General features: G+C 43.8%; 1 protein-coding gene across 1 annotated transcript in view; it reads left to right on the top strand.

Annotated features, from left to right (window-relative positions):
* ADAMTS17 (ADAM metallopeptidase with thrombospondin type 1 motif 17) overlaps positions 1-14,435 on the top strand; it is a gene marked incomplete at its 5' end in the record, with an annotated part of 153,568 nt that overhangs the window by 86,915 nt on the left and 52,218 nt on the right. Inside the window, 4 exons of the mRNA XM_031059652.1 lie at positions 830-975; positions 3,227-3,393; positions 4,238-4,365; positions 12,809-12,929. Of these exons, the coding sequence (XP_030915512.1) occupies positions 830-975; positions 3,227-3,393; positions 4,238-4,365; positions 12,809-12,929 (562 nt within the window). The remainder of the gene's footprint in view (positions 1-829; positions 976-3,226; positions 3,394-4,237; positions 4,366-12,808; positions 12,930-14,435) is intronic.

Genomic DNA, 14,435 nt, shown 5'->3' with positions numbered 1-14,435 from the left:
TCAGTGATGTTCTGTTCTTTTTGAGGTATAACTGGCTGTATTTATTTATATATGTGTTTTTTGGAACTTGGCTGGTTTGGTAACTCTCAGCCTGGTTTTGGACTCTATTTTTTTTTTATCTATGGTATAGTTGGGGAGGTAAGAAAGGGTAAAATTTAAAAGCTGTCTGCTGAAATCAAGGATTGGAACCTTTTCTTTGCCAGCAAATAAAAATAAACAATGACAAGAAAAACTGGGTCCTGGAAACCATGACAAGGAAACTGAAAAAAAAGGTTTTTGGGCCCATGTTTTTCTAACTGGAGGAGTCCTGGTGACTCTTTCATAAGGTTTCTTAGCAGGGCTCACTGTGTCACATCCTGGACAGGCCAAGTTTGCTGCTTGGTCAGGAGCCAGCACAACCTATTAGAATCAGAGGGGTTTGGGGCTTCAGCCAAGTTAAGTCCAAAATACTTCAATCATTTTGTACATACTGGGAGCAGTGCTGATGAAGGCATTGCTTTGGGGTATAATTTCTTGGACTCAGTTGCTGTGAATCGTGGGGCTTTAAGTCTTAGTACTTAGATAATTATCTGCTTTATCAAGTAAGGGGCTCAGTTCTGTGATTGTTTTTTTAATGACAGAACCCCCTTCAGGGGCTTGTTGAGAGTGACACTTAAATTTTTAAATTTCACCCCCTCCCTTCCTCCTTCCCCTACTGCCATGTCACCAAAGCCTCAAATCCCTAGAAACTTAAACGTGGACTTGTAGCAATCCCTCAGCCATCCTTTTAAGTCCACCTGTGCAAGGTCAGGGCTCCCTCCCAGGCTGTGCTAACGTGGTTGCCTTGCAGTGGTGCCGAGCTGGGGAGTGTGTCAGTAAAACCCCCATCCCTGAGCACGTGGATGGCGACTGGAGCGTGTGGAGCCCGTGGAGCATGTGCAGCCGGACGTGCGGAACAGGCGTGCGCTTCAGGCAGCGGAAATGTGACAACCCCCCGTAAGTGCTCACACCATCCTGCCTCCTTCTGCCGTGCTGGCAGCCTTCTCCCTCTTGGGCAACCCTTGCTGCAAGAGTACAGGAGGGAAATGGGCAGCAGAGCTGGGCAGAAGCTCTGAGAAATTTCTGATTCACAAACTGTGATGACCAGGTTAGAATCCTGGAGTGACTTGAAGTGGTTCTGTGGAAGCGACTGGAAGGGTCACCTTTGGAAGTTTCCCATTGCAGTGATTCAAAGGTGGATACAGTTGAATTAAATACATGTAGTTTGGCAGAAAAACTGATGCTGTGTTTCCCCTCCAGCACTACAGTGAATGAGGAGGGGCTGATCTGGATCTACAGACCAAAGTGAGCCAATGTTCTTTAGAGATCAGTTCTGCAGGAGTGCTTGCTCTGGGCTTGGGGAGCAGTGCAGTGGCTGACAAAGATCAGGGTGTCCCAGAGCTGGGTTGGCAAAGCCCCTTGAGATGCTCTGTAGGTCAGGATGTGCTGCATAAGAGCAGGGAGGTTTTCATGCATGCAAGGAGCCGTGGGTGCTGTTTAGCTCCTGCACAGTGACTACAAACAAGTCCGTGCTCTCTGCATGGGCTTGGATCTTTTCTGATTCAGGATGAAATGTAGGTGTCGTCCTTCATCCCTCAGGTCAGTTGAGGCCCATCTGGAAGTCTCTTCATTGTTTTGGAGTCCTGAAGAGGTTACGATTTAACTGCCATTTAACAGGCCACCTAATTGTGTTTATTATAGCTTCACAGCCTTGGGAGCAGCCCTCCAATTGCAGTATCTCTGACTTTATTCAGATTTTAGGTTTTCTTCTACACATGAAGTACCCAAAGCTTTTCTTTTTAAACTGGGGCTGAAATTCTGCATAGCAACACAGTCACTTCAAAGACATGCCTAGATGATAGATAGGCTCACAATTGCTGCTGTTGACCTGTAATCATGTGAAAAGGATATTTTTGTTTATTGCTCTGCTTATCTGAGCTGCAGTTGCATGTCTGTAATATCCAGGTTTGATTTTTACCGGCTCATTTTCCTGAAAAGAGGACTGAGCTGGTTTCTTTGCTGTCAGCTACAGTGCTGACCAAACCTAAATCCATTCATCATCATTCATTAAATTACAGGAAATGCTCCTTCCAACACTGCACACTGATTTTAAAATTCTCTCGCTCATATACATTCTTGGCTGGAGATACACACGTGATCTTCTTTTGCTTCAAATTCCTGGCCTCAGCCCACTTCTGCAGCTGGTTTATTCACTGTCCAGAAATACTGGCTAAGGGATTTATCTTTTATTTTGTATATATTTGGTCTTGGGATTTCTTTTTACAGAAATCTCTGCTCCTTCCAGCTGACTCTTGAGCCTGTGGGACTATCAGTATTTTTAAACCAGTTGCTTCACTGTTTGATTTGGTTTTTCCTCTCTGTAATTTCTTTGAACATTTACATGCATTACCTCCCCATGGTTGTAAGGAATGTGTCATAAGCCAGTTTGCACGTGCAGACTTTTGAGTTGTACTGCCTTGTGTTCCTGTCTAGGCTTTGGACTGAGGAGAAAACCTTGGCTTAAAGGAGCATCCCTTCTCCAGTCCCCCCCATGTCATGTAAAAGGGTCACAGCAGCATAAATGGACTTTGATTTCTTCAATTCCCTTAATTGGTGGATTCTCTTGCCATAAATACAGTGAAAGGTGGCAGCCTACCAGAATATGTCACACAGTCACTGTTTCAGACATGTGCCAGCAGGGGCTTGGATTGCATTGTTTATTGGAAATCCCAGGTTTGAGCTCATAAGTGCAAGGCTTGGGACCTGGAATTCCAGATTCCATGCTTACCTGTGGTTTTTTGTTTGTATTTTGTTTTATTCTGCAAAGAAAATACAGGCTATTGAGGAGAGTTTGAGTTTTCCTTCTTCTCTGGGGATTCATAAATAAAAAGAGATAAGTTTTGCAGCTGCTTAATTCTGATGTTGCATTAGTGGCCCTTCCTGTATGTTTAAAAAACAAATGTGTGGAATGGATTTCATGGATGGAGGTTATCTGCAGCACAGGTTTGTTTCTGGATGGCCTGTCTCCAGTGCAGGTTATAGCTGCTTCTGTGGCACTCGAATTGCAAGGAGGACACGTGCTGATGGGATGTTTGCTGTGTCTCCATCCTCAGGAGTGTTTGAGGTGGGGGGCAAAGCAAGGGTGGGAGGGGGAAGATAGAACATTCCAGGTGTCTGGTGCTGACCCTGGTTTTGTTCCCCACTGCAGCCCAGGGCCGGGTGGGAAGAACTGCCGTGGGGCCAGCGTGGAGCACACGGTGTGTGAGAACCTGCCCTGCCCCAAAGGGGTGCCCAGCTTCAGGGACCAGCAGTGCCAGGCCCACGACAGGTACACCAACAAGAAGAAAAGCCTCCTGACAGCTGTCATCGTGGATGGTGAGTTTTTTCATGTCCCTCTGTAATTCCTCACTGTTCTCTCACTGCAGTTCCTCATCTGCAGGGCTCCATTGTTGGTTTGAAGGCTGCAATAGGCCCCCTTTAGCTACAGATGGAAGACTAATTACAACTAGTTGTCCTTGGTGCTGCCCTGCTGTTCCTTTAGCCTTCTTAATAGAACATACAGAGTTGTCAATGCTTTACTCATGTTTTTGAAATGCTGGGAGAGAAGTACCTTAACCTGATTCCCAGTCTGAAGTTAGGAATTTCAGACTGGGAATCAGAGAGCTGGGAATTTAAACATGGAAAAGTTCCAGTTAGTTTGGAACTGGAAAGAAAGGTGGATTCCCTGTGCCATATTTTAATTTATGTCACTTTGGGGCATCTCAGCATATGTGGTGAGATTGCCTATCTCACCTGTATTCCTTTAACACTTCCTCTGCTAGGCTTTGCTGTTCATCTGCTATTCAACCAGATGTTGCTGGGATATGAAATGGTCTGGAGAACTTGTTCTTCTAAAATCACCAGCTTTAGCCTGAATTTTGTGAAACACAATAACTTGATCATTCTTATCAGACTGATGAGCAAACATCTTCCCTTTACAAATAGATGCACAAAACTGTATTGACTAATTGCTTTTCTGTGCTGTTAAAGCTCAGTCTCATCAATGTAACCCTTTAAATAGTGATACTTTAAACTGGGGAAGTGGCAGGCCTAAACTGAAAGCCTCATTTTCCTTCAAAGATGAGATATCCAAATGTACTCATGCAGAGAATGCATCACCATTGCCTCAGACCCTTGTTTGTGCTATTCCCAAGGGCAGTTGTCATATTTCTTTTCCCAGATAAGCCATGTGAGCTCTTCTGCTCCCCACTGGGCAAGGATTCTCCTGTGCTGGTGGCAGACAGAGTCCTGGATGGAACTCCCTGTGGGCCCTATGAGACAGACCTCTGTGTACATGGCAAGTGCCAGGTGGAGTAACCTTCTCTTGTTCTGTTTCTGGTGGTAGGTGCAGCCTGGGCAGCACTGTGTTGGGGCTGGGAGGCTGTCCCTGAGGGGAGGGGACTGCCCTGTTTTATAGGGCTCACTACAAGTGCTCCATGGCTCTGTTACTGGTCTAAGAATTGTACTGAATGGCCGAGGTATGATATTGTTCCTGAACAGCTGGGATGCTCAAAAATCACATTTGCTTGTGTGCATGCATGGCTCGGGTGGGAAGGGACTTCTGTGTGGGGAAGTCTGGCCTACTTAACTGCTCTTTTTTGGCTATTAGAGGAATCACTGATAAAAGCACTGAAGCTGCAAATCAGCTTACAAATTGTCACTAGCCTGTTACAAGCATTATCTTGCCAGAATCATGATGCTTTTGGGTCAACCTGGTTCCTTCTTAGAAATTCTGAGAAAGCCTTTCAGTACCAGTGGCTCCTGGGCTCCTGCAGCTACATGAGCCAGAGTCTTCAGATTGAATTCTCTTTTCCTTGGAGTGGTGGCCCATAACCATTGCAGTGTTTATTTCTGTCTAACCGAATTACACACACACCCAAAATGAGTTGTGGGAAGTAATAAAACTTCATGGTTTGCTGAGAGAGTTTGTAATACATTGAATGCTAAGGAGGGCAGCTCTTAGAGCTGGTGCTTCAGGTTCCTCAAAAATGTAGTGGAGTTGTGTAAACCCATATAAGGTGGAGATTTAATGTTTGGACAAGGGGAGGGAGATGTGTATTTAAAGATGATAAAAGACAGGAAGTTGTTTGGATTGGGTGCTCTTGATGATGGGTTCAGGTCATTTGTCAGTTTGACAGGGCAGAGTCTTCATGAGTTTCCTCTCTCCTGATCATGGAGCACGTGTTCAAAGTGTGCTGCACGCACCACAGTGCTGGGAATGACAGTTCACTTGGCTACAGCAGCCTTGCCAGGGCTGGATTCTTCCTGGCAGTTCTTCCCTTTAAGTTTCTCCTCATCTAGATGTGTATCCTGTGGTAGGAGTTGCTCTTCCTGGTATGAACCAGCCTGCTGCATCCGCTACAACAGCTTTTTATAGCATCACCTTTTATTTCCACTGGCTTCACTGGTTTGCCCTGGGGACACAGGGCACACCAAATTTGGCATTATTTCTGGTTTCTGTGAGTGGTTAAGAATTGAACCTGGCTCTATGTGCATCCCAAGTTACTTAATTTTTCCCAGTTTTTGGCAATATCTGAAAAAAGCTAAAACAAAAACCAATTAATAATCTTTTATAGTCAGGCCAGCTGTGCACCTCCAGCTGTGTGCCATTGACCATTACTCTGGGCTGGCCAGTTTTATTGCTCCAAGCCTTCAGAACTGCCACAAATGGTAAATCAGACATCATGGCAAGGCACCTTTTTTTCATCCAGGGAGGATCAGTAGCCAGCTCCCTCCAAATGAATTCCTTTATGAGCACGGAGCACTGGAGGTACATCACGAAAAGCAAATTGCACTCTGAGTTGGGGGCAACTGCCTTTAACTGTGCAGAGAGGTGATGACAGCTGCAGAACATTCAGTCCATTTGCATCTGGCTGAGAAAAAATGTGAAATGATCAGTTCAAGCCGAGCAGATTTGAAAGCCCTGTGAACTCATTTATAATACTCCTCTGCCATATATGCAGTGCAGTGCTGAGAATTGCCATATGTGCCTGTGTACCCCATTTGCCACAGATACTTGTCTAACTAGCTGCCTATTAAACCCATTTAATTGCCATATTCATTTAATTACTCCTCTCCTTGTTTCTTTACCCAGCACACACAAAGCCTGGCAATAAGCATTGCAGGGGGTCTGGAGAAGAGAATAAGTGCTGAAATCAGAGGGTGGTATTACTGTTATTTATTTTCTTATGTAATCCTTCTAGTTAGAGGCTCTCAAAGACAGGAATGACACATTGTCAGTGCAACAGACAAATTAGCAGTAACCATTGCCTGTGAACATCTAGCCCAGGAAATATAATAGATCTTCTCCCTTCACTAGATGCTCCTAAATGCAGCTTGTGAATCGTTCTTGGATGATGAATGAATGTAGAGAAAAAACTGTTGCAAGGAGAGGAGGGTTTTGAGAAGGAAAGCAGGAACAGATTCTCTGAAGCCTCAGAGTGCCCCAAATACATTTAGGCACTAAGGGAATTTTCCTTCAGTTGTACTTTGTGAAGTTACTACAGTTTCTCTTTTAAGCTGAACTCCAATCTAAAAGGTGTCAATGAAGCCTTTGCTGTCAGTCTCACTATACCTGAAACAAAATCATCAAAAGCAGCAGCATCTCTGTATTTATTGCTTACACCTGAAGGCAGCTGGAGTGAGTAAAGTTGGTTATTGGTTTGATCATGCATAGAAGCACCAAAGAGCAAAGTCAGCCCTAAATTTAGCATGGGGGTTCCTTAATCACCTAGACGTTTTCTAGCCATACTCCTTGTTTTTGAGATGAATCATAAAGTCCTAATTTATTTTTTCCTTGTTTATTTGAGTTGGTTTTGAGGCTGAATATTTCAAATGCACCATTTCTTACCATCCTCTGAGCAAACTGGATCCCCTGTTCAAAGCATATGCAGGTCTTTGACCTTTTCACCCCAAAATGCACATGGTCTTCTAGAAAGGAGAATTTATTTTCCCCAGAGATTTTTCAGAGACAGAAAATCTGTAGCAGGCTGGAGAAAAAGAGCAGCCTGATGTGTTGGAGGAGGAGGAGGGTGAGTGCTCATTTAGGCTTTGCAGCAATTTGCTTTCCCTGTCATGGGCACTGCAGCCATGGGGAAGGTGGGGTAGGGCACTGCAACCTGCACCTCACACTGGATTCATCTCCTCCTATTTCCCTTCAAGTGACAAATGGCTTTCAGGGAGAGGATTCCCTGAGGGTTTTGTTCTTCCCTGGGCCTGTAGGGTGTGTGTTTGATGAGAGAACACTCATGAGAGTAGGGCACTTTCTAACCCCTTACAGGGGTTTGCTCTGTGCTGCTGAGGTTAATTCAAAACTGCTGGCAGAAGTGGAGCTAAAAAAAGTGTCAGATGTCACAGAGCAGAGGGGTGAGGAGAAGACAAGCTGCTCAGCTGACTGGTATGATGCACATGACCTTGTGCTGGCTTTTCTCAAAGGAGGATTAGTCTGAGACTCATGACAGCATGAGAACTTTCCAGTGGGGACTACAGATTGTGCTTCAGGATGTAATTTAAGGTCTCTGTGAAAAGAGAGACCTCCTGTATAGCAAGAACTGGGCTAGAGATCAAGGGCAGTCTTTGCTGTGATTTAACAATTTAAGAGGTGAAGATGTTTTGGCTCTATCTGCAGTTTTCTCATGAATGTTTTGTCATATCACACCTCCTTTCAACTGGCTGGTGAATCCACAGTGTGTTTAATGAGAATAAGCCACATATTAGGCTGTCCTGGCCCAACAGAATTGTTACAGAATTGCTTTCTTCTGAAAGTGATTGTCACACTCTATGAAAGGGGAGCACAAATTGGAAAATGGACAGATTTCCAAAAAATAGCTTCTGCAAACTGGAAAGGCAGAGTGTCAGGAGAGTGCCACAGGTGGCAGAGGAGAAATTGAAGCTGTCTACTGGACCTGCTTCTGGCAAACAGTTTTTTACATACTTAGTACCCACTTTTTGCATATGATTGATGCCTGGAGTTCTGGCTTTGTCTCCTCACTTGAGTATTTTCCATGTATTATTCATATTCCTGCATTACAAACTGTGGTACAAGATGTTCCAGACTGGGTAGCTTGTCTCCATACAACAACTTGGCTTAGCACTGAACTTTGATAAATTATTTAGTGCATGTGCACAAAATCCAGAAGGATTGTCTGAACTACAGAAACCTGTTGTATAATTGCCTTTTTGGTTTTTTTTCATGTCTGGATCTGTAGCAATGTAATCTGAGGTTTAAAAGAGCATCATGGATTTTGGTGAGTAAGGCATAGTGACAAAACAAAGTCTTTGTCGATATCCTACTAGTTTGTGGTGTACTTTGCAATGGGGTATGGAAAACAAAAAACCCATGCTATTTCCCCCAATTTCTCTTCCATGTTATCCCATGGAAAGCATGTAATAGAACAGAAGCAAAGGAGTTCCTGGGATGGGAAAGAGCTTTGCATTATTTGCATGTTCTCTCATGAACACAGAGGCTTTGACACATTGCCTTTAATATCTATATGTGAAAAATCATGAGTTATTGTGTCTAACACCCCCATGAGCTGCTGAGGGATCTAAGCACAAGGTCAATGGCAGATGACATTGCAGATCTAATGCAGATGAGATAATGCTGATTTAAAATAGGATGTGTCTAACTCCTGATCCAGCAGAGCTGCTCTGATTCAGACAAAATCTGAAGGCTTGGGAAATGACAGGAGGATATTTGTTGAACTAACTCCTACAGGGACTCCAACCCCTAGCACAAAACTTGTTGTGGAACAGAAATTGGAGTAACTCAGAGAGGAACTGCTTGTTCAGGGACCCAGACTCACCTCACTCTGCCCTGACAGCCCCCACAACCCTCCACAGGGGCAGATGTGTTTAAAACAATGAAATAAGAATTCTCTTCCCCTCAGATCTGAATGTCACTTGCTCACATCTGTACATTCCTGTTTCATGTGGTCCATCCCTGGAGGTATCAATGGCATTGGATATTATGGACAGAAGGAATTGGCAGTGTGGATGAATCTGTCATAACCAGCCTGCTCTGTACATGATTAATTTGTAAAGTGGCACATGATGCATCAATATTTATATTTGATCCATTGAGACAGCCAGTTAGTTCAGCATATGGGAAGCATTACAGTTTTGTGAGCCTACAATGTCATTTCTTGCACAGAGTGGGTGTATATAACAAAAATAATTGTGTTTATGTAGCAAAACATACCCTCACAAGCTGTATCAATTGAGCTCTTTCACAGCCATTGAAAATACAAATAAAAATATCATTAAAAAATACCCAAGCAATACAGAGAATAGTTCACACAGAAGAATCCAAGTGATATGTATTCAAAAGAGAAGAGTTTTCCTATGCTGGAGCCAGCTATGACTGAAGCTGGAAATACCACCCAACAAGCAGCACTTTCAGATGTTTAATTATAAAATGAGAAGAAGGGGGAGGGAGAGAAGGAAGGGTGGATGGAGATATCAGCTTAAAGAGAATTAATTTCAGGCCTTTGGCTCAGCAAACGTGCAGTTACCTGCCAATTTAAAGGTCAGTGGCTAGTTCCAAAATGTGGTGTCAGAGCAGGAGACTGCCTGGGTGAAAGAGCTTCAGGAAACTTGTAGACACATTTCTGACTGTCCATGCTGAGGACTTGAAGCCCTAAAACACTTATTTTCATGTTTCTTGCCAGCATTCCCATGTTTTAAAGCTACTTCCCTTCTCACCAGTCCATTCAAGACTGATGGAACTGCAAGTATCCAGCAATTGCTGGATGGGCTGGTCCATGGGCTCAGTCTGCTCATCTGCAGGATAACTCTTGGGTCAGAAAACACATGGGATGTTATTGTTATTTACAGGGTCTTTCTTTCTTCAGAATGTGAAGCTTCCCTTTTCTGCTTCTAAATTTAATGAATCCCCTTACCTTGATTGGTTGGAGTGGACAGGAAGCACCACAAAGCACATGAGAGATGGCAAAGATCAAACAACTCTCTTGAACTATTTAGGTTTTAAGGGATTCTTTCTGCACTGTGAAAACTTGACTTTTGAGCAGTGAAACTTGGGATTTTCCCTTTGCATATGGTTAATTAAGGCTTCACATTTTGGAAAGCTTTCTGCAGGCTGAGGACAGCTCTGTAGTTAAGGGATGGGCAGTACAATACACGGAGCATATTGTCAGTGGGAAGCTGCTGATGTACACGCTGGATGGTTTCTCCAGCCAGTGCTGGAGTCTCAGGGGCTCTCACACCTTGGAGAATCTCTCAATTAACAGCCCAAGGACTGCTGGCAGATGCTTTGCACCCACAAAGGTGACAGCCACTGTGTTCTGCCCTTCCAGTCCTGTCTTCCCCTTTGATCCTCTGATCCACTTGTTTTAAGAGTGGCCATGGTGGTGGTTTTAAGAGTATTTTCCATGTGGGGAGTTCTCAAAGGATCAGAGTGACCAAGGTGGTCACTGCAATGTGTTTCTAAATGACTTTGCAGCTTTTGGAATCCACTGTCAAATCTTACCCAAAGCTGTTTCATTATGTACTGCTATTAAATGTACTCTTATTAAATGCACTTTCAGTTTGGAAATGATTGGAACGCTTGTGGAGAGGGGAACAGGCTCTAATGTTTATGTAGACAACACTAAAGTGCTTCCAAGGTATTTTTCCCCCATAAAGTAGCAAGAATGCACCAATTTTCATCTTGAAGCCAAGGAAAAAAGTGTTTTATTCTCTTAGAGATATTCCTTTGCAAGAAGCCATTTCCTGGCCCAAACGTGATGGGGGCCTTAAGTCTCAGGGCCTGGATTGAGGGAAAAGTTTGCCCTGTGAATAGGAGCAATGGTGCCATTGAAGAGGAGGGTGCAAGGGCCATTCTCAGTTCCTTCACTCGCAGGGAACGGGGTGAAGATGAAAGGTAAAAACCAGCAAAGATATTGGGAGTTACATTTGTGGATTCAGTGGGTTCTCTCCATGCCTCTCAAGGGCCTCTCAAGTGGAAGGGTGTCAGTGAGCAAGTAAAGGTATGAGGAAATGGCTTGTCTTGAACCTCAGTCTCAGATGAGGGGGATCCAGGCTTCCCAAGCTTTGCTGGCTCCCACTGGTTTCCATTATCTGGGAAACTCCAGCGTAAATACAAAGCATGTGATTGCCAACTCCCCATTCTTTCCCTGCCTCCGTTAGAGGCCTACAGACTCCTCATGTAGCTCTGGGAATAAGTGTGGTTCAACACTCATTATGTTCCCTTTATTCATCTGTGTGCTCACATAGTGCTAATAACAATGCAGCACAATAAAAGATAGCACCAGAGCCTTAAATTAAACACAGCCTTTCCAGTATCTCAGCAGGGTGGCAGGCAGGCATTCATTTCCAGCTGCCTTTCAGCAACCCCATTAATAAATCATCCTGATTTTCCTGGAAGGAGAACTGCTGGGACATCCTTCTGTTCTGGGGGCAGAATCACGTTCAATATCCCAAAATTATTTGTTGGACATGGGCGAGAAGTTTAGGCTTGAGAATTGCGACTGCCAGAAACTCCACGATCTTCTTCCTCCTTCTTTTAACTTCCATTTATACATTTATACAGTTCTTTCCTGCTGTTCCTGTGCACCAGTGTAGGTGCTGTGCCAGTTAATGAGCAGCATTTCCCTGGTATGTGTTTAGGATGATCACCCTCTCTCAGCATGTCTGTCCCTCATGATCTACCCAGACAAGCTCTGCATCAGCACACAGTGGAACGCTGGCAATCTTTGATCCCTGAAATACATCTGGACTCAGGCAGTGGCCAGGGTCTTCTGAAACAAGGGGAATGTTGGAATTCTGATCCAAATTGAATTGCTTACACACAGCCAGGCTCAGATAAACAGCCCAAGTTCTCTTAATATTTCCCTGCTTACCCTATTTTTCAAAATGTTTGTTGTTTTGATTGTTCCCTAAGATATCTCTCCAACTTTCCTCTGGCATCATCACAGGAAGGCAAAGAAGGGAGAGACCTAATAGCCTCATTCAAATAAGTCTTACTAGTGACAGTCCTGCTACTCATTTGCCAAGAAACTGTTTATTTCTGCAGAATAAATCTTAAACTAATTTTTAATAGTGCAATATCTGCTAATAACTTGCATAATGACAAGGCTTATTTCAGTAGAAATTTATGTTTTAAGAGTGAAATGCTGATCAATTTGAGGGTCTTACATGGACAGAGTACAAGATTCGTTTACGTAGATTAATGACAGTGTTGTCAGCCTCAAGATCTACAAGAGTGGAATGTTCACCATCTTAACCCGTGAATGCTTTGTGAATAAGGAAGATTATGGTGATAATTCCCATAGCTACAGGGAGAATATTGTGACTTTTCCCTTGTGTGGAAGCAGAACTGTAGGTTTCATTGGGAAAAAAAATAGGTATGTATAGAAAATTATGAAAACACCATTTATAATGAAGCCTTAGGTGAAACTGTTAGATTTTATAATTTATTTTTCAATTGAATGTTGATTCTTCATAGAGTGCAAGCATGTGGAAAATTTCATAATTGCATAGGCAATCTTGTGGTAGAAATTGGCCAGATATGGAACTGACCTGCTTCCACTGAACTACTCTTTCATTTCAGGTATCTTGAGCCGTCTGATTAATGAGGTCTTTTTTCAGATATTTCAAAAGTTTAATTAAGAGTTGAATGTTTTCTCCCCATTCAGGTTTTCAATCAGATGTCAATCTTAGCCTTGGCCTCATTGTTTAGAGATGCTCTGACCTTGCAAACAAAGTAATGGGGGTCTCTGGTTGTTGTCATTAGAAAATTGGCTGTGATGGGATCATTGGCTCAGCTGCCAAAGAGGATCGCTGTGGGATCTGCAGTGGAGATGGGAAAACCTGCAAGGTGGTGAAAGGAGACTTCAACCACACCAAGGGCATGGGTGAGTAACACTCTGGGGTTCTCCTACATGCTGGAGGAGAGTTGGGTAGCAGTGACAGCTCTTCCTCTTGGATAGCACTGGGGTCACCTAGCAAAAACAGCTCTAGGGAGCTCCTAAGGAACACAAACAAATCCCAACTCACTTCAGATGTAATATCCGATCTGCTTCTTACTCGTTCACCCAGATACCAGCCACTGCCTCTGCCTGAAATTCAGACTAAAGTTGTGTTTCTCATTCTGAGTGCTACTGATGCTGATGATTTTAAATAGGAGACAAAATCACAGAATCTTTCCCAGTGGGAGGGAAGTTGGATTTCAGCACCATCTTTGAGGTCTCAGAATGATGCATGTTGCATGTTGTAGATGATTCATGTTATAATCAGAATATCTGAGCTAAAGGAAAGAGCAGTGCACTCCCCTCTGAATATTTTTACTGATTCCCTGCCAGCAAAAATATCCAGTATAGGATATAAGACTTTTCCCTTTCTTGTTAAACATTAATGTATGTACAGCTTGGTGTTTGAATTAGTCTTTGTTCCAGGGTTTCTGTACTACACTTCTGAGAACCCTGTTATCACACATCCTTATTAGCCAAAGGGAGGGAAAGCCATGTCCAGAACTTGGAAGCTGCTCCAGGAGGAAGCAATTGTCCAGAAAAAAAATATTTCCCATTCAGTGAATACAGAACTGGCATTTCTGTGTGGAGAAATACATTCAATGTGCTGCTCCAGGGCTGAGTTCCACAAAGCACATGAAAATCCCCTCTCAGCACACACTTCAGTTCAGTTTAGTGGCTAAAGCAGCAGCAGTGCTTAGCAGCTCCCTTTAGTCCACGTCTCAGCTCTGAAGTCTGAGGCTCTGATTTTGTTCACTGACCTCTTCCTCTGCACCCTCCTCCTCCTCACCTGTGGGGCCAGCTGGGATCTGTCACCTCCTGTGAGATGCAGGTAGGATTTCCCACATGCCCCACGTCTCTCTGGAGTACATCTGTGTGCTTGGCCAACCTGTTGAATGTTTCCTGCATTAGTGCCTTTGAGTCTTTTGTCCCAATTATCTTCCACCCACTTACATCAAGCCTTTTGCATATGATGCAAGTGGTGGGAAAAGTTCCTCATTTCCATTGAAAAAACCCCATCTATTCTCCATTTCTGTATCAGCTTATACAGCTTTCATGGATTTCTTACATGCTGCTGAAGAGTAGCTATCTTTTATCTTTTCCAATGAGTCTACAAAACATCTTGTGCAGATAAATACAGAATTTCTGGGTCACTGCCAGGAGGTTGCACCCGTTTCCAGCTACACAGACTGCTTGAGGTGGTGACTTTACAAGGCTGTAGGAGCAGAGCAGCTTCAGCCTTAACTGGCTGCCAGGACTCTGCAGGAGCTTTTCACCCCCAGAGCCCTGGAAACTAATCAGAAAGGATTCCTGATGACTCATGGGCAGTGTTCAAGCATTCAGATTCTCTGCTGATCATCTCAGACACACAAACCTGTCAAAGTTGCTTTG

This window comes from Geospiza fortis, unplaced genomic scaffold, assembly GCF_000277835.1.
Source record: "Geospiza fortis unplaced genomic scaffold, GeoFor_1.0 scaffold2, whole genome shotgun sequence".
Classification (NCBI taxonomy): domain Eukaryota; kingdom Metazoa; phylum Chordata; class Aves; order Passeriformes; family Thraupidae; genus Geospiza; species Geospiza fortis.
This window is presented reverse-complemented; position numbering and strand designations above follow the sequence as displayed.